The sequence below is a fragment of the Haematobia irritans genome, chromosome 1 (assembly GCF_050003625.1).
Source record: "Haematobia irritans isolate KBUSLIRL chromosome 1, ASM5000362v1, whole genome shotgun sequence".
Lineage (NCBI taxonomy): Eukaryota > Metazoa > Arthropoda > Insecta > Diptera > Muscidae > Haematobia > Haematobia irritans.
In genome coordinates, this window is record NC_134397.1 from 1880722 (window position 1) to 1902085 (window position 21364).

Sequence of the window (21364 nt, forward strand, 5' to 3'; positions counted from 1 at the left end):
CTCCATCACTACACTCCTGAGTCCAATCGACAGTCGGCTGAGTAGACAGCGACCGGCGAACCGTCTCCGAAGCATGGAAAGACTCAAAAGTCCGCTGGCAAAGTAATGGCCTATTTTTTTGGGATGGGCATGGAATAATTTTTATCGATTATTTTGTGAAGGGAAAAACCATCAACAGTGACTATTATATGGCGTTAACTGAGGCAAAACCGAAGGAGTACTACCAAAATGGTATCAAAAAATTGGAAAGTCGTTATAATCGTTGCATCGCTCTTGAAGGGAACTATGTTGAACAATAAAAACGAATTTTGACAAAAAAATGTGTTTTTCTTTGTTAGACCGGGGACTTATCAGCCATCCTGTTAAATGCCTCACTGTTCAACATCAACACTCTAAAAAAAAAAAAAAGCAACATGTATTTTCTTCGAGAGTTCCCTGTAGGAATGTCTCGAACTCACTCAAAACTAACTTTTTACTAACTAATTTGAGGCGACTTTAAGCTAACTCATTATTTATGCAGTCTTGAGTCAGTTGCATTTTTCCCAAACTCACTTTTTCTCGATCAGCAATAAGTTACCTTTTTACTCACTCTAAGCTGATGCATATTTAAGTGAAGTAAAGTCATGGAAACAATTCAAATAAACAAACAAAAAATATGTATTGACTTCTATAACTGCCAATTTGGAATTGGCTTTTTATATTTGTTTCAATTTAGCTTTTATTTTCAGAGAACTTTTGTAATTTTTTGTCACGGTTAGCGGTAAGTAGCATAGAAATGCATAATTCAAACGCAATTTAATAATTAAACTTTCCTTCTTTCCACTAGAACCCATCATTATCAGTGAAGGAATAAATGGAAACTTCGAATAAAAGTTTTAAATGGCTGTTTGAGGACGAAGATATTGGGAAATACACTTAAGCCTTTTGGACTTCCCTGACGAATGCCACTTCCCTCTGAGTTAAACGAGAAAATTAACACAACACTCAAACTCAAGACAAGATGAACTCAACTAATATTATCCGAATTTTTACTTACGTTATATTTTATTTATTGTAAAATAATTTAAAAAAATCTGAATTATTATTTTTTAATTAATTCAAAATAAAATGAATCAAAAATAATAAAACAAAAACAAAATATTTTATTATTCACAAAGAGCTCACCATAAACTAATCAGTTAAGAGCTAACTCATAGTATGCTCATATATTATCAGCCTAAAGCTAACTCACTTTGAGCTAACTTTTGGTTAGCTGAAGCTTATGCAGGTTTGAGTGAGGACTGACTCGTTCCAATGACAACACGTGTTAAAACTGAATAGGATTTTATATGGGAAATGAGTTAGGATTTGAGTCACCTTTGACTCAGTTATGAAAGTCACCTCAATTTCCTACAGGGTTGTTTTATGACTTGGCACTTTTTCTGATGTTAAAAACCATTTTTTTTACTTAGCACTTTTTATTTAACATATTTCTCCACAATAATAAGTACTCAGTTAAAGTTTTAAATGAAGATGTGGATACGATTTCCTTTATTGTTCCAGAGGTATATATTAACTACATAAATACAGTCTTACAATAATAACACTGAAAATTTACACTTGATGAGAGTCGACTTTTGATCTGCCGAATTCGAAAAAAAATGTTTACAACTTTTTTATGGAACAGTTTTTGTGATATCCCGTTATTTTTAGTTTTTCGCTCTTTTTTCACTAAACAAATTATATCTCAAGTTAGAAATGTCCGATTATTTGTTGTTGGTACTTTAATGAAAGGTATTAAGATGACGAATAATCGTGTATAATTGGTTCAAAAAATATCGATGCGAAAAGCCAAATTTTCAAAAAATCGTGTTTTAAGGTGGGTACTAAGTTCGAGTTTAGCCGCTAAAATCGTCATTTTTTTCACTACAGTGAAAACTAAATCAGTAAAAAAGGCATAAAATTATACATATATGTTGCAGATGGTGAATAGCCCAAAGGAAATTTTCACAAGGTTTGTATTCCATAAAATGGGTTATTAAAGAAAAGTAATCGTGAAAAAATGACGATTTTAGCGGCTAAACTCGAACTTAATACCCACCTTTACAATGGACCTTTTCCGTCAGAGAAGTATAAACCATTGGGAGAAGTATAAACCATTGGAGAAACCATTGGTTTCTCTTCATGGTCGTATAGACACTCTAACGTAAGTAATAAGATCAACTAGAAGAAAAACGACCGAAAAATGACAAAGTTATAAGTAATTGAATGATGTCAAATCATGCAAATATGAGCCACTCACCGCACAAAAATTCATTTCTCGAGAGGCATTTTTGTGTGGGTGAGTTGCTCATATTTGCATGATTTGACATCGGATTTGTTCACTCAATTGCTTATAACTTTGTCATTTTTCGGTCATTTTTCTTCTAGTTGGTCTTATTACTTACGTTAGAATATTATCTATACAACCATGGAGAGAAAAATTAAAATACGATTTTTTGTTTGTTATTGTTGGTTTATTCTTCAATCATTTTGTTGTTTTTGATTTCAGCTTAAAACCATGCATTGACTAAACTACAAGTGTAGCTTAACAAACAGTGGAAAATAATGTTTGTCAAATTTATTTGGGAAAAGTCCTATAGACTGCAAGATGGTTGGATGGACGCATGTTTCGGAATTACCACATTCCTCATCAGCATCCTCTACTTGCAGTAAAACTATCAACCAATTATCAGAATAAATTCAGGCAGTTCGCTGAACCCAAAGTGAACCACACTTGAATAGCCGGCCTTTGTGATATCCGGCCTTTGCCGAAATAAATTTGTACAAACATGATTATTTGCAAAAATGGAGTAATAATATCCATGTGTTGCCTTTTATGCTTTCAATACAAACGTAAACTTTCCGCAAAATCGCACACAAAAAATTGCTGTTAAAATTTTTTAGCAAAGCCTACTCAACCTAAAATTTGACTTAGCTCGTGTATTTTAACAACCCAGCAAAAACTAGGTAACCACATCTCATTACAATTTGCATTACCAGTATTAAACGTGTCATTACACGTTGCATTACATTGCGGTGAGTTATAATGACTAACATCTAATGACAATAATAAATACTTCCCGGTAATATTTGATAATTCTCAAAATGTAATGCAGTTGGCTGTTAATAACTTAATAAAATATAAAAATTATATGAAAAATAATATGTAATGTAACGGTAATTCTGAAGATTTTTCATTTAGGAGTATTCTTTATAAATATTTCATAATAATTGTGTTTTAAATACATAACCTTACCATATTATATATTAAATAAATAATTTATTAGGTATATTATAAAGTATTTCACGAATCCAAACCCTTAAACAACCAATTTTTATTTCCATTTTAAGCGTGCATTTAGTTCGCGTTTAATTTTACTTAGATGAATATATTACCCCATGTTCTAATATTCGGAATCGCAAGTCGAAAGAAATTACTTTTCTTATAAGAAAATAACAAGATACTCTGGGTCTTTAAACCAATTTCATTTTAAACATCTCATTAAAGACAACTATATAATTTTTTTAATTTTCTATTTCTTCAATATTCGTTCCTACTCAAATATTGTTTATCTTACAGCATTACTCGGCGTATTTTGATCCAATGTAATTGGCGAGTGAAGTCATTATTTTCGAGATTTGGTTACCAGAGTCAATAAGTGGTTATTTTACAAACTTTTGTATATTTACAAATAAGTGATTACATATTAGGTGAAAATATGCTCTAAATGCACTACTTATTTCATGGCTGAAAGTATGCCTTGGGAGAAGTACTTTCTTCGTAGGACATGCGTATATAAATGTAATCCGAAGCGATTCCAATTTATAAGTGGTTATTTCTTTTTGATTGGGATTACCTACAAGATTACCGGGTAATGAGAGTTTTTGCTGGGAAGTGCTGACTTAGCACTTTTACACATCATTACCAAACAGAGATAAAAACAGATATTTAATATACATATATATTTTTTTTTGTTAAACTATGTATTTTTGATTTATCTTCCGATCTGCATCTTAATCCATTTTTTATAAAAGGTTGACTTAGTACCACATTAAGCTAACGATATATATAACGACATATATGCACATTATAAAATTCGAATTGACTCAAATTGACATTTAACTAGATTTGTAATTTCCGATTGGATTGGAAATTCGAGAGTAAACCCATGCAAATTCTATACGCTAAGAGGCCTTTGCTCAGAACGAGTTATAATCAAGTCGAAGAAAGGAAAGAAGACAAATATTTATGTGGATATATATTTGATACATTTTATTCGATTATAGTTTATGAATTAAATAGTAAATTTAAAGAGAATAATTATTCATCTGTTACTGTTATTATTTAGCAAAAACAATATGAAAAAATTAGCAGTACATGTTACTTAGGTTACTAAAATCAGGGATGAAGTGTTATAATGAACGCAATAATATGTATGTATGAATGAGAGATTAAATTAACGATAACGATTTGTTGTAATAATAATAATAATAATAATAATAAAGAACAATAAAAACGATACACACAAATGAGATGAAGGATGTAAAACATTAGATATGCTGGAGTCGGTTTTTATGTGGCATCAAACAATAGTTTAACATATGAATCACCTAGAAAACATAACCTTAGCATACTAAAGTGAGATAGAGAGCTATAAAAAAGCGTGGTGGCGAAATGCCAAAAATACGGATCAAATCGTTTTTTTCCTCTTTTTTCACCACCCAGATATTTAAAATCTTCAAAACAATATTTTTTCTATAAATAACAATACATCAAGGAACTTCGGAAAACAAAAATATGTGAAAGATATTTGCTAAATAACAATGCCTAAATTTCGTAAGCAAAGGATATACAAATATGTGTGTCTAAACTACAACTGTAATCAATCAGTAAGAAAATATTGTTTCTTTCTATTTCTTTTTTCCCATTTGGGTGTTTTGGGAATTCGTTATCTATTAATAGCTTTCGAATATGATTAAAATGATTGCAAAATATTTTTGTTTTGTTTTTTCTTCTCCATAAAATATTAGTTGACAATGAATCGGTGAATGGTTTGTTTATATGCCTGTTTTAGTTTTTTCCCCTTGAAATTATGATGAGTATTGGAGTTGAGGAGTAAATTTGTAGGTTTAATTTAATCCCAAGAATTTACTCTTTCTGAGGTATACACTCGCAAAAACATGCGCTACAATAAGCTTTTTTTCGTTATTGCTTTAAGAACAGAAAGGAGTAAAAGCTTCTGGTGTAGAGTAGAAATGTGCGATTTTGCATTATAGGTCGTATCTGTGCCACACCTCATCATTGGGAGGACCATCTCTGCAAGTGTAGTATTTCGTTTTTTATTTTTTAGTAAAAGAAAAATTGAAATATATTCAATATTTGTAGATGTCTCATAAGCCATATACTATTATAACTATGGATGGATGGATCTAGGTATGACTTTCCTTCTTTATTTGAGCCAGTTTGGCTTGAATATGTTGCAAGCGGTTTGGAGACATTTCCGGTTTCTATAAAGCAAAAATACGGAATTTTCTTTAACTTGACTAAATAAGGCAGATTGTACTCACATCTCTTCGTATAACGGATACTTTCTGGGCATTCATGGAATTCAAGCTGAGATTTTCATCCATCACTTTATTATCCATCATTGGGAAATGGGGATTGCTTACGAGACTACCATCTGGATTACGATGCGGGGCTAAGTTTGCCTTTGCTCTCAAGTGATTCAGTCGGTCCATCCAAAAGTCAGGATCTGGTTTGGCTCCTGTACTACCACTGATTGCAGGACTTTGTTGATTCTGATAATTGGGCTCTGTGAGATACGAAGACCGTACTGCTTTAAAATCATTAAATGCAATATGGGTGGTATTTGGATGTAGTGTTGTCGCGTTGAATGAGTGGGTTCAAGTATTGTGTAAATGTAACATATATATAAAAATGAGAAGGGAGAGAGCGAATTGTAGGCTGGTGTAGGCAGTGGTATTTATGGGTACAGTTTCAAAATAAAACTTACCCAATCTATTGTCGTTTGATTGTGATGTCGAATTAGTTTGCGCGGGAATGCAATCGCCCACATTACCCATTGTACGCTGAATTTCAGCTAATCCGTCTTCGATATATTTTTGAAAGCTGGGACTGGCTCCCTTGAGAAAAGCAGAGACATCAATGTCTGGATTTTTTGTCTATGAAAAACAAAATCAAGTGAAATGAAATGATCGGCAACATCAACTGCTTTCCAAATTACCTTGAATTCGTAAAGCTTTTGCAAACCCTGTTGTTTTGTTTCTTTATCGGATATTAGTTTAAATATTTGCGACATGGTTTCGTGTGCTTGATTTGAAATACGCTGTTTGGCCAATAGATCTTTGGAAGAAATCGAACGTTGTGGTGATGAGCTTGGCAAATGACCCTCCTTTTGTAAATTCTACAACGAACGATTGTTACTGTTTTCGAAAAACTCAATGAAAAAATTACCCACCTTAAGAATTTTAATTAAATACGCATGCAGTTCTGAGTGTGTTGGAATTTGGTTGAGATGCTGCAGGATCGCGTTACCCTTTACCTTGGCCATATTATGTATGATAGTTTTGACAGTTCTTAACGGTGTGTCGGAAGGCCTAGTTTGCCACCAGGAGCTCGGTAAAGCTAACATAAATTCGTGTACTTCCAACATAACAGCATCATAATTAAGCTCATTACTACGTTCCGGTAGGGTCTTAACATTGCGCCAAATACATTTCATTAATAAATCTGTAAATTTGGGTAATCCTGCTTCGGGGCAGGTTTCTCTCAGCAAACGAATTAGAGCACTAAAAATGTACGCCATAAAAACTAACTTCTCTCAATGTAAATGCACTCAGACCTACCAATTCATATTTGTAAAGTTGGACTTATCCAGCACTTTGACGCAGATACCATTTATTACCTTATTGTACTGACCGTCATCGCCCGTATTTAGTTTCTGGTCAGCAAGCAAATGCAATAATACTGACATAAGATTTTTAATGCAAGCCACACTCAGAGTCTTGCCCAATGTTTTCGAAAGGAAGAACGAGTACAAAATCGAAAGTAAAGGCTGGTATACTACCAATGACTCAGAGATAGGAATTTGTGAGAGATTCTAAGAAACAAAACGAAAAAATGTTATCCACATGCATACATTTAACACAACTAAAACATTTGGTTACCTTTAATTGTGCCAGCACATTTTGTATGAATATCTCTTCATAGTCCCGTAAAACGGCTTGCTTTTCGGGTGAATCAATAATTTCATTGAGTTCATTGATTGCAGCTCTTGCTTTCAGAGTATCAGTGCTGCTGGTGGCCTTAATAATTTTTATCAAATGTGGGTCATGTTTGGGCAAAACATCAGCTAAACTGTTAGTCAATATAAAACATGATTTAAAATACAATAGTGAAACAATGCCTGAGATGTAGCAAAAAAAAACGTACTTTGTTGCGTTGGTTCCATACGGCTGTTGCTGATAGAGGGCCGCATTGAATTGCTGCTGTTGTTGCTGTGGACTCATATATGGTGAAACATTATTTGCCATAATGCATCCTCCACCACTGCCCATGGCAGAAGGTGGAGGTGGTGTTGTATGAGTTTGCTGCATGTAACGTGAACGAGACAACAATTGATCGAATTTTTCTTGAGGATATTTAATACCATCTTTTGTTGGCAAAACTTTGATGGGATCGAATAAGAGTGAAATGTCCACGTTTTGTACCACAACGGGTTCAATCTGATCCACACGAACCCAACCTCTTTCAATCTCAGCAATTTTATTGGGGTCCAAACCAAAAGGTCCAGTTGTTTTTTGTTGTGTTTGTACCATTTGCTGTTGCAAATTTACCATTGGAGTAGAAGTCGGCTGGTCAAATGTTCTAAAGAAAATTTTGTGACAATGAAATTAATTCTAGAAAAACAAGGCTCACAAATAACACAAAACGAATAACAACATTATGCAAGAAAACAAAACAGCTATGCATGGACGATATACATATCGATACTTGTTAAGCAATAGAATCATCTGCAGGCATATTGACGTACAAGATTAAAAAGTTACGCAATTTAAATGTAAATAAGGTGCTTCATATATTTGCGCCTCATCGACTAATATACCAAATAACATAAAACCTATCGTATTATGGTATCATAAATAAAACAAGTACTGAAAACTTCAGCCAAGCAAAAAATCACAAATAAATTTCTTCTACATTGATTATATAAAACTTTACTTAGGCAAAACAAATGTGCATGGGACAAACTGGGTCCTATTGCCTTATTTTCATTTAAATTTTCCATATTGCATAAACTAGGATAAAGGACATATCGGGATGGATTCATTTGAAGCCGCAGTCAAGTTCCTCTTGTAATATACATATGTATTTACAAATGTGCATTGTAGCGCAACAAGAATACATTAAGTTGAAATCTGCGACCAAACAAGTATTAAATCTTTTTTTTAATTTCGAAAACAATTAATTTGTGAATACCAATCTTATTTTATTATTTGTAAAAATCTACTCTAGTATGTTCAAAACCGACAGCGGTTAACTGTATTCTTTTGCAAAAACCGAAACCGGATAGTTCATCCGAAAACCGGTTTTAAACATCGGTTAGCCGGTGTTGAAATATCTATCTACTGTGTACTCTCAATACCCGGTAATCTTGTAGGCAATCCCAATCAACAAGAAATAACCACTTATAAATTGGAATCGCTTCGGCTTACATTAACATACGCATGTCCTTGGAGGAAAGTACTCGAACTTTGTTAGGAGACTCATAAAGTGAAATAGCCGACTTATTACAACACGTTTTGCACTAATTAGTGCAATGTATTTTCAGGGTCAAGATAAATAAAACCGAAACAAAAAAACCGTTTTGGATTTTTGGCGTTCAAATGGTTATTTGGACACACAAAGGCTCCACTGTTTTGTGGAGCCTTATATCGAATAAGTCTTGTACTTTCGGAACAAATCAACAAAATATGAGATTTACATATATGTAAACTTTGAAATACATCATTCTATATATGAATTCAGTTGCTTTACTTAGCTCAGTGATTAAGAAACCTCGATGGTGTCAGAAGTCTAACCGGCGCCACTTCAGTTAAGTTTAACTAAAAAATTCAGCAAGTAAGCTCCTAACGAGCATCTGAGCATATAGCAAGATGATAGATACCAGTTTAAAAATTGGGGGATCTGATCAGATATGATTAGATATCAAAATAGGCATTTTAGATATAAGTAGATAAACCACATATGATGGGATAGAATTAGATATAAAAGTATATAATTCCATATATGACTACATCTAATATCAGATCCACTTATATATAGGGATAGATATAATTATATCCAAGGCATTAGATCTAGGCCAATATTGAGATCTTACAAGATCTCTTTCCATAGTCATTAGATATGATTAGATCTTACTAATTATCGGATCTATTTATATCTAATTGTATCAAATTAGATCTCTCAATTTTTACTCGTGTATATTCGTAGTATGGTACGGATCTTCATGAAAATAGGGGTAAAACAAAAATATGTATTTGAGTGAATATTTAAAATAAGAACGTCTTTCATGATATCGGTCAAAATATCTGGTAGTTGTGGACCACACTTTTATATACGGTTAATACCAATATAAAACCAAAACCATTAGAAGATGTTTGATATTGCCATATAGTGTTTTGTACTATGAAATAGTAAGAAGTTGTCTCTTTTTATGAATAAATAATATGGATTTGTTAAACAAAGTTAGTGCACTAACTTTTTACCTACCGTATAAAAAAATTGATTACAAATACTAGAATCCCTCAAATCAATATCGAAGAAAAACGTGAGTCGGTTCATCCGACTAAAACATTCTTTCTTATATTTTATTTCGTAACATCAATGTAGGTGCTAAATTTCGGTAATGTGGCTAGAATTTTTATGATATATCGTCTAATCTAATGCCACACTAAATCAATATGGAACATTTCTATATGGATTTTATGTATGTATATTCTTAGATATTTTTGGAAAATGTTCGATATTGAGAAAAAAGTAGGTGCTAGATATTAAACATACATACGATGATATGACTTAATAGAAATTCTTATGTTATTAATATGAGGCATATAACATTTTCAGCTGGTGGGCACAAACGAAGCATAGCGAAACAACAAAATGAAACTATGGAATAAACTATTTATACTAGTAGTAGTTGTAGTACAGTAAAATAAAGAGGACAAAAACAAGTATAAACAAAAAAAAAACAATAATGAAATTTACGCTTGTCGTATGAGTGATGTTGAGCGCACATCTTTTTCTTCCAACGAGCAATTATTAGCATCATTCGCTTCATAATCAGAACTAAAGCAGGAAATGAAAATGTTTAAGAAAACAAATTTTGCAGTAAATGCGAGCAAGTTAGGTATCGTATATTATTTACAAACGCGATGAAATTTAGTCATTTACGAGAAAGAATAATCGTTACAAGGTTCAACAACATACCTCTGATTGTGTTCCTCTGGTGGTGGCAACTCGTCACAACCATTCGTAGAGGGCTCATCAATTTCAATACTGTCTTGTTGTACAATTGGACTGGATTTTACACTGGTATTAGCTTCAGGAGCTTTCTTCTGTGGTTTCTTGGCTCGCTTGATGCGTTCGTCAAGCATGGACAAATCCTTGTCATTCATTTGACCAATGAGTTTGTAAATTTTCTCTCCTGCTTGGAAATACGCTTGGACTACGCAATTGAGTGCTGCATTGCGTACACTGTTATCACGATCGGAGATATGACGTGCAATTTCTTTTAGTGCTGCTTGCTGTGATGGTTGGCAAACAGTCAGTGTATAGTTTTCAATTAAGTATCCTAACTCATCCAAACATTCTGTACGTTGACGAGCATTTTTCGATTTGAGACCCTCCATTACGTAAACGAAAACTTTAGTATATGGGTAGACAAGGAGAATTTGCCTTAGCAAGGATCGAACGCCATTACGGACTGCATCTTTGGGATCACCAAGCTAAAAACATTAACGATTTTTCGGGATTACACAACAATGCGTTTTATAACCAACAATAATAAGATATTACCTTCAATAAGAGGTGTGGTATAAATGAACTGCCTTCATTCTCTGCCAAAACATAATCGTGATCGACTAATGTCACAAAAACTTGCTGTAAATACTCAAGGCCTTTAATTAACACTGAAGGGTTGGTATCGTAGAAGCGTAGGGAAAGCCATTTCAAGATCAAATCCAAATTGCATATAAGGGCCTTCGGGTTTTGGGGTAAATCTTCCATCAACGATTCAATAACTTTTAAATGATATCTAAATTAAGAATACACCGTTTGATGTAGCTTTGAAAGAATTAAACAATTTAACACCCACCTAAAGTCATCGTGAAACATATTGGCCATTAAACCCTTGTTAACATTAGCCGTAGTCATTTGCTCCCGCAGCAAATCTATAAACTCTTCTCTTGGAGTAGTAAAGGTCCATTTCAATACTCTCATTTTTTGTTCGTCTATTAATCTTTGGTTTTTGGTGTTATTAACGGCAAGCAAAGGTGAGGTGTCAACGTCTTCGTCCTTTTTGCGCGAAGACGATGTGTTTCCACCTTTTGCAGCTGTCACGGTTTTACTGGATGCAGTTTTCTGGAGACCTGATGCTGCTGCTGCCCCTCCACCACCACCACGAACAGTCTTTTTAGTTTCTTCCATAATCGGTGCTTGTTGTTTGCCTTTGGGTAAAGGTTTTACGGGCAAATTTGGCCTAGCTTTGTCTAAAGCAGCTTGGATATCTTTTTTGGATGCAGGTTTTTGTTTGTCTAATGCCTTAACCATGGATTCGAATCCCAAGTGAATCATAACTCCCAAAACTGCTTCGTTCGAGTTTTTACGTACATCTGCATTACGATCACAAATATGGGCATACAAGTGAGGAACCATTGCGGTTAACTCATCCTTGGGTATACTTTTTGGGGGCATCTGTGGCAGTCTCTCGGCCAACCAGGCCCAAAGCTCCGATTTTAGAACTGGAGAGCCCGATTTTAGGGCATCAGCAATCATCTCATTTTCGAAAAACTCTTTGTACCCGCCTTTCTCACCGAAACAGTTGATGCAGTTTAATGCAGCTGCCCTAACGAAACTTTTGCTATCACCTAAAGCATGTAAGAAGCCGGGGAATAGAACTCTAACATGATTTTTACAGCCGGGGCCCATGGCATTCGCCAACTGCTCACATATTGCTAAAGCAGTTTGGGCGATTTTGGCATTCGAGTCCAGCAAACGCAATGCCAAAGCAGGTGGTAAATCTCCAATTGTGGGCTTAATTAACCTGGATTCACTTATGATTGTTTGCAACTTGTTGAGACCCTCGTTTCTGGCCTTCCAATCCTTGTCGGACATCTCCTTTAACAGGGATTCGGTAATTTGAGGAGCAATATCAACCCTTGGTAGTAGATCAGCTAAATTAATTTGCTCCTGTTCATCTTCTTCATCAAGTGCAGTATCGGTATCCGCATCCGCTCCGTCGCCCGATGCACCATTTCCCGCAGATTTCTTTACACCTCGAATAGGTTTTGGAGGTTTTTCGCCGACATTTTTGTCAAATTCAACTTGTATTTGGGATTTTAGAGCTGGCTTTTCGCCATCGAAGAACATCATCAAAGCGTTGCCCATGTACATAGACATGGTACCCACTAAACCTATTGCGGCTGTACGTACAGTAGGATTAGTACTTTGCACCGCTTTTCGGACATCTTCTATCAAAAGTTTAGGCTGAATTTGGAATCCAAATTCTAAGATGGCCTTATTGACCCAATTTATGGCTTCTGACTGTACCTTAGGAGATTTCTGTTCAAAAGCAAATGAGAGGACTTTGCCAACAACATATTCAAGCTTTGTCGCTTCTGCAAAGGAAGTCAGAACGTCAGCAGCTGTCGCACCATTCTTTATGTCGGCCAATTTTTCTGTAATTTCATTTACCACGACATCAATTGTTATTGTCGTTATGGGACATGTTTCGCTAATGGTTCGTATTATATCCAATTTGAATTTCAATACTTGAAAATTCATTTCTTTAAGACCGGGCTTTCGACCACTTATGGTTCTTATTAAAATCTGTGAAAGGCCAGGTGTCTTTGGATCGAAATCTCCTATTTGCTGCAATAAACTTTCAACTGCAGCCAAACGATTTTTCCAATTAGAATCAACCAGGCCCGAAAGTATGTTGGGTGGTAGAAGCTCTTCGGCTTTGGCTTGAATTTCTTCTGGTGTCATTTCGCGTTCAGTAGCCAGCACTTTAGCTGTACTTGCACTTTTTGACAATGGAGCACCCCCACCAACTGCGGAATTTCCTCCAGCTTTTTTAACCACAACCTTCTTTGCTCCAGCAGTTGCTGGTCGACTAACGGGTTTGGGTTCGTTGGAACCGGCCTTTGGAGCCGCCGCTGAAGAACTCGATGACGACTTGCTGGGTGGAGCTGAAGACGGAGCTGTGGCAGGTCTTTCCTTTTTGGCACCAGCCACTTTTACCTTAATTTCTGCTTTTTCTTGACACTCCTTGATCTTTGCCATTTTTAGAGCGTCCACGTCCACCAAGAAAGGTCCCACCAGTTTCTCCCCCATTAATTTCAATAGTGTTCCAATCGCTTCAGCTGAACAATCTCGAACAGTGGGATCGGATTCATTCAAAGTTTTTATTAACGTAGATACCAAAAGCTTTAAAAGTTTTTTATTTATTGCTGCTGGTTGTGTGCGAGAGAAAGCTCTGGAGAGGAATGCCGCAGTCTCCGATTTTACACTTGGGTTTTTATTACCCAGTGATTCTACAATATGTTCCTGCATTGCTTCTAAGTTTGTCGAAGGGTATATAGCATCCATTGCTTCACGTAATGCCGTAACAACATTAGATTTCTTCTCCTTAAACTTCTCCAACAGAGCCGGAACACAGGCCTGACCATACAAGTCAAATTATACGTTCCAATTATTCTTATTTGAGTGAATCTTTATATACTTACCATTGCATATGGAGAGAATCGCTTCCCAAGGCCCTTGGCTAACATAGCCAAACATTTAACTGCCATAGCCACAAGAACTACATTAGAATCCTTGGATAAAACTTTTTTCAAAGCATTCACCAGCGAGCCATAGTCGCCACTTTCCAATTTCGGATTTTCTGTCAATAGTTTTTCCAAAGCTTCCAATGATTCCTTTCGTAATGTCCACTTTTTCTCCTCCAATTTTTCGTAGAAATCCTTGGGCATTTTTGAGAGGATATCTACAGGGTCGATAAGGTCCATTGGGTCTATTTCTTCACCTCCGGCGTCACCTTCTTCGTCTTTACACGCAAACACAAATACAAGAATGAATTATATTTTAATTAAAACAAAATTCGATATGTTCAATTTTTTCATTTGTTTTGACAGCTGTTGGAAAAGGGATTTCAGAAAGTATTTTTGTAGGTTTACGTACCATTCCCATTATCGTCATTATCGGCAGCAGCTGCAGATATTTGCTGCTGTTTTTCTTGCTGTGATTTCAAATAGCGTGTGGGCTCAGCCTTTTCCCCTTTTAACTTATCAAATTCATCTTCCAATTCTTTAATGGTTACCTGGGGCAGCGTTGATATTTGTTGTTTCATCGCTGGGCCAATCCATCTAAAAAGGAATAAATATGTTGTTGTTTTTTTTTTTAATTTTTTAACGAACACAAGAAATCCAAACCTGTAGATTTCAACTGCCAATTGCTTTCCCTCATCTCGAACCGACTTGTCACGATCGCTCATGAGAGGAGCAAGCTTTTTTATAAGCGGCTTCACATTCACAACTTTTGCACCGAACTCCTTCAATGCTAATGTCGTCGCGGCGACACAGGCTGAAATAATTTTAGGATTCTTATGCTCCATTCCTTTAACTAATTCCTCAAGTACAGCCTCATGTTTCTCAATTTCGATATACATTAATGTGACCTGCACTGAAAGATCTTTGGTTTTTGTCTTTGGGGCAGCTATACATTTCTGAACGATGCCAGACATAACATCACCAACCGTTTTACCAGCATGTCCGCAATTTTCTACAAAAATCAAAGCAGCTTCCAGACCCTTTTCCTGGGCCATCGCGTTCGAGTCCACAACCATTTTTTTAATGAGTCCAAGAAATTTCATCCATTCTGGCGACTTTTCGTCATCGATTTCTCGGAATATTTTCGCTGCTTCCTCATAGCCATCTACTCGAGCCTTCCACAGTTTGTGAACGCAACGTTCATCAACCGGTAGCTTTTTGTACTCGGTATCTTCCGCCATGTTGTTGTCCGAGATCTTCTGCTTCGAATGCCAAAATAAAAACTTTTGTCCGCCACAAAATCACTTCTCTTAACGCTGTCTCTAGAATGTACCAAATTCTTACACTTAATCGCTGGGAATTCTAAGTAATATTTTCACATTGATTGGTACAGGTATGGAAAATTGAAATGTTACTAACACCACACCACATGTGCCCATGAATTACGTCAAAATCAAAATTAAAAAATTATAAAAAAAAAAACAGTAAACCCAAATTAAAAACTCACTCAAGCATAAATGAAATTAACGAAGAATCAAGAATCACAACCCAACAACAAAATGCTTCATTGAATTCCGGAAAAAAATTTATATCCCCTATTCAGCCTAGATGCAAGTAATCAATAGTTTTCAAACTCACATATGTGAGGAGTGTGTATTTAGCATTGCTATCATCGTCATCATCACAATCTTCATAGTATGCCCACAGTGGAAGTGGTTTATTTTTAAACTTGGCATGATTCTGCGTCTCTAGCAAACTTAAAAATAGTCCTTACTATTCCACACAATCTCTTCATCTTTCTTCATTTTTTCTCGTCTTCTGAAAATATTCTGAGCAGGTTTGTGCAAAAGTTGTTGCAATTTTTTTCTTGCTTGGTTGTTTTACTGCTGTAATGTTTAATATTTATTTCTAAAGTTTTGGGCATTTAATTGGAGAATCTACTGCGGTGATGAGATGTTGGATGCACATACCAAATTTGTGTTTTAAGGTCATAAAATTAATTTTCCGTATATGATTTTATTATATGTCAATAAACATTTTATAATAAAAAATTTGTCCATTTGGAGTGGTATGATTTAGAATTAGCTTTTTGGCATATGTACCACAAATGGAATGGGATAAAAAGAGGCAAAAGCACTAAATTTTCAAATCATATTGATTTAAAGCCATTGTCCAGATTTATCGAATTCTCGATTTTTCCACCATTCCCCGGATGTTATCGTTCTATTGTGAGCCTAAAAAATGTGAAATTTGCTTGTCAAGTGTTTATATTGCAGCGAAACCTTTCTTTTGAAAATATATAAACCGGCAATACATCTTTCAAGAATATATATTCTATAACCACTTGCAGACTACGAGCAATATAAGAATCCATTGACCGGCGAAAGAACTCCATTCTCGAAAACTTTTCATTATATCAGAAGATATGCAGTGGTAGTTACTTTCATGCACAAATGCAAGTTTTTTTCACTACCATCCATGAAAAGTTTGCAATTGAAAAATTGCTTGGCTCCGATCCTGAACCCGAATACGTCGGAACCACAATGCGTCGGCCACTAATGCTGGTACCAATTTTGATCAAATTTTGGAGGTTTGTATAATAGGAACTTTTTTTTATTCCACGAAATATTTTATTAAGTCATAATATGTTCCAAAAATGTTGGAATTTTATTTAGTATATTAGAAGAATCTCATCACTTCTAATAGATAATCAAAAAAATCTATCTAAACTTAGTTAATACTCCACAGATTGCGAAAATTACAGTATACATATAAAAAAAAACGGAACAATCGATATTATTTTAAATTAATTCTGTACTGAAATTCGTCAAAAACAATTTTTTAAAAAATCTACCTATAATCCAAGATTTCTACTAATCTACCAAACGGTAAAAATTCTAATATTTTTGGTATAATTCTACCAACTCTGGCAATCGGGGCATCGAGATGGGTGGTTAATGTCTGAATAGAACTGGTGCGTTGCTTGAGGTGGTAATAGTTTCCAACCTACATATTGATGAATTCAATAAAGCAAAATCATTTGAAATGTTAGTTTTCCACAGTATCTAAATACACGCAAAAATATTTCAACGGCGGCATAAAGAAATAAATTAAACCTGTCGACGGATGCTTTAGGGGCTATTCCTAAACCATTCTCCAATTTCGAGAGGAAAGGCAACGCACTCCATTTAGGTTGTAGTTTTGTGGAATCTTAATCTTAAGAAATTGTGTGCATGGATGCCTCTTATTCGCTTCAATTTGTAGACCTTTGCATACTTCTTTAAAAGGTCCTTTGTCATTGAGCCAAACAGAATCGGGCAGCACTTAGTGATAAAAGAAAAGTTCACCAATGTGGTATCACAATGGACTGAATATTCTAAGTGAGACTGAAATATGAAATACCTAATCTTTTGTTGCTGATACTCTCTTTTATGTTAGTAGATGGGATGCAGAAGAATGTGTGCGAACAGATTTCATCGTATTTAAAGATTGATACGAACAAAACTATAGTAATAATTTTAAATGGGAATTCTACTCCAAATTTTTGTATGGAAGCAGTAGAAGAAATGAAATATTTGAGAGTAATAATTGAAAAACAATTCGAAGGTAACTTTAAATATATTTTGTAAAGAGAGCTTTGAATTTTGATCATGGAAACACTAAAATGGAAAGCGGGACTATAGAAACTTTAAAACAAGGGAATTAGCATTAACCCCACCCAATTTTCTAACACATGTACGCAACATGCTAGATGCACTGAAATGATTATCTGTGAAGCAGCGATGTATGATGAACGCCCTGATATTCATATATAAGATAAAGAATAGATTTACAAACCGATAATCTACGAAATTCCATTGATTCTAAGTTAAGTGTTTCTTCAACAACTTTTCGCCAGAATTTATTGGTCTATAATGGCTTAAGAATGTTTAACAATATTAATATCTTTATTTGTAATCTAAGGCCATAAAGGCCAACTGAGGTAAATTACTATAGATCTACTAGAAAAAAATGCCTCGAGGCAGAAAGTAGAATATCTTACTTATAATCACTGCTTATGTTAAATTAAATATAGATTAAAAAAAAAGTATAGGTTTAAGCTAAGAACCACCGTGATGCAATGGTTAACATGCCAGCCACGGGTTCAATCCCAGTTTCGCCAGTGAACCATTGAACAAAGGCGGCTTCCTCCTTTAGCGATTTGACGATGAATTGAATAGAAAAATGTTGGACCCAATTTTTATTTTTATATTTCTAAAAAAAACGGATAATTTAGTTGTAAATCGTAAATGCAATGGGTGGACGCCACCATTCTATTTGTCAATTAAAATAAAAGGATGTATAAATGCATATGCAGCATTCAAATGAAAAGGCGGGCAGCGAGCGTGGACGCTCGATTCAGATTGAAACGCTTGTTTCGCCAAATATAGCAGGATAAATAAAATATAATGGCAAGTCTAAATTGGGCCAAATGATTTGAATGACAAATATCGTTTTCTTTCTTGCGATTGTAAAATTAACATAGTTTACTGAAGGTATAATAAACCGCGTTGTTTATTCTGATTGGACCGCATTGGTTGTATTTTGTATTTTTGTGAAAGGGAGAATGAAAGAGTAAGATAAATTGCAAACATGAGTAATGTATCGGACAAGGAAATGATATTAATCGCAAAGGATTCATTTCGCATATACTCTTTTTCTACTGCTCTTTATGCCAAAGCCATTTAATTAGTCATACTAATACAACTCTCTTGAACTCTTGGGGAACTCTTCACACACAAACGCAAGTATGAAATTTAACGGAAAAATTGTTTTTTTTTTCTTTGCTTGTTTGGGCTTCCGCACATATGAACGTACACATTTTGCCGAAAATTAATTTAACTGAAAATGAACTTGCAAATTTAGACAGCTCCGTCATATGTGTAACCACAACATAAAAATAAATTATTAATAATGCAACAAAATGGTCAGCTTTGATGAAAAGAAAAACAAAATGACGTCGACTTACCGTTTGTTTTGCACAATGTATTGTTTTTTGCTCTGTAAATTACTAGTTACACCCACTCGAAACTTTTTTTCTTCTGTAATTTGTTATTGCAGAATTAAGGCATAAAATCTTTTTTCAGCACATCACTTCTAACATTTCTTTTGTAATTTTTTGTTAAAGATATATTGAAATTATGAGTTATGCCAAAGATTGTTCTACAACAATTTAATTCTTTTCTATAGACGCGTAACAACAAACAAACTTAACTTCGATTTTTCAAAGGACAGGCAGAAAAGAGAAACCAAAAAATAATGAAGGTACCTTTTCTACTACGGGATGAATCAACTTTTGTACTAACTTGGCCAATTTTTTCAACCCTGAATTATTTGGTGTTAATGCCTGGTTATCTAAAAATGTAACGGTGCCGTAAAGTAACGCCGACGTACGATTTGGCGACTATGTGCAGTTCAATCATCGGACAAAACTTATTTGTGGCCAATATCCGGAATATAAAAACTGAAGCCGAATCGGCGGCGGTTGACAGTAAATGTTTGGCTCCGGCGGCGGCGGATTCACGTCCCTGCCGATATAAATTCGTCTATTCGGCAGCACACAATTATCCAATATAAATTCAATTTGAAGTTATGTACCGTCCAGATTATAATTTTTTCCGTATGACAATACTCGTGTCCAACTATTCGAGACATATCCCAGGTATTGGCCACACTATAAGTTATGTTCGAAAACATACTCGATATTGCAAATTGTTAATGGATCGATAATACATTTATCGATATTTTACTGACCTCCGACAATTCTTAGCGTTCGGCCGTAATGCGCTTTACAGAGTATCAGTTATTCCGGACGGAATGTCGGTGTTTGTAAATAATCTTATGCGCTTTACAGACTATCAGTTATTCCGGACGGAATGTCGGTGTTTATAAAGAATCTTACAGTGTGTCGGATCGATACGACTTGTCGGCGATGACTAAATAATCGGTAAATGTGTTATCGATCCCATAAACATGCAGCAGTATCGATTATGCCTTCGGACTTAACTTATAATGTGCACAATATATGGGATATGTTCGACACGAGCACTGTCGTCCGGAATAACTGATAGTCTGTAAAGCGCATTACAGTGTGTCGGATCGATACGACTTGTCGGCGATGAATAAATAATCGGTAAATGTGTTATCGATCCCATAAACATGCAGCAGTATCGATTATGACTTCGGACTTAACTTATAATGTGCACAATATATGGGATATGTTCGACACGAGTACTGTCGTCCGGAATAACTGATAATCTGTAAAGCCAGAAGAGCCATTTTAGACATTTTCTGAAACGCCAAGCGCACATAGCTTTTTATAATTTATATGAATAAAAATACAAATTAAGTGCTGGAAAAAAGATATTGCACTTAAATTGTGAAAGGTATATTGGTGACAAATGTTTGACATTCCAAAAGGAACAACAAAATATTTCGGAATTTTTAGAATTCCGAAATATATTGTTATGGTAAGTACGTCCCATAAGCTGATTTATCGAGCTATCGATTAATTTTACAAATATCGGGTTCTATACTTCGTTATTCGGTATTTCATTCATTTACATCACTATTGTTAAAAATGGCGACATAATATTTTTTATAGCTGGCCGCCGTCAGATATCAAGGAATAATTAGAAAAATTTTGAGAAATTTGTAATAAATAATTAAAAAACTCCAAACAAATGCCGCTACAATTTTATTCGTTAATAATATTTTCAATGAATAATATCACAAATTGTTTAATAAGAAAGTGTTGCATGTGAATGTGAAATACAAAGAATTGAGGCGTATTGAAGGAACAAACAACGTCGTCACAGTCATCATAAGTCATAGTCTGTGCGTGTAGAAAAAAAAAACAAATCGGAAATTGCTGATTTCAGAAGCCTGAATAATTTGTGTACCCAACGATATCGCGATATTCCATTACCCAAAATACAAAAAGGTGTGTTGTTTTGTTTTTCATTAGCGTGGAGAAAAGAAAACAGGTGTGATGCGACTACAATAAAGTTACCTCGATGAAAATTTCTTTCGAAATATAACTACATAATAAACGTGTTATCTGTAACTTTCAGTCTATCGGGTAAATAGAAGAGCGCAGTCATTCACATACAAAGACAATACTTGGGATTAAACAGCGTCAAAACAAAGGTAACTCCCCGTAAAATGAACACACCATTGACAATGTGACCTTTCCCCGTAAAATGCGGTACTCGGTACTCTTAAGAAAAAAAAA

General features: G+C 34.8%; 1 protein-coding gene across 5 annotated transcripts; it reads right to left on the reverse strand.

Annotated features, from left to right (window-relative positions):
* Positions 1-4267: 4267 nt before the first annotated feature.
* Positions 4268-19367, reverse strand: msps (msps cytoskeleton-associated protein 5). 5 transcript variants are annotated; one of them, XM_075288796.1, is made up of 16 exons: positions 19100-19366; positions 14755-15413; positions 14504-14688; positions 14050-14369; positions 11418-13984; positions 11120-11357; positions 10532-11049; positions 10310-10390; positions 7475-7909; positions 7210-7399; positions 6889-7142; positions 6501-6831; positions 6267-6446; positions 6036-6204; positions 5590-5834; positions 4268-5529 (listed from the first exon to the last, which is right to left on the reverse strand). In XM_075288796.1, the coding sequence occupies exons 2-16, from the start codon at positions 15330-15332 to the stop codon at positions 5452-5454; spliced, it is 6369 nt and encodes a 2122-aa protein (XP_075144911.1). In that variant the 5' UTR covers positions 15333-15413; positions 19100-19366; the 3' UTR covers positions 4268-5451. The 5 variants fall into 5 exon arrangements, with proteins under 5 accessions (XP_075144911.1, XP_075144910.1, XP_075144909.1 ...); XM_075288795.1 differs by having other exon boundaries at positions 5590-5855; XM_075288794.1 differs by having other exon boundaries at positions 5590-5858.
* Positions 19368-21364: the final 1997 nt, after the last annotated feature.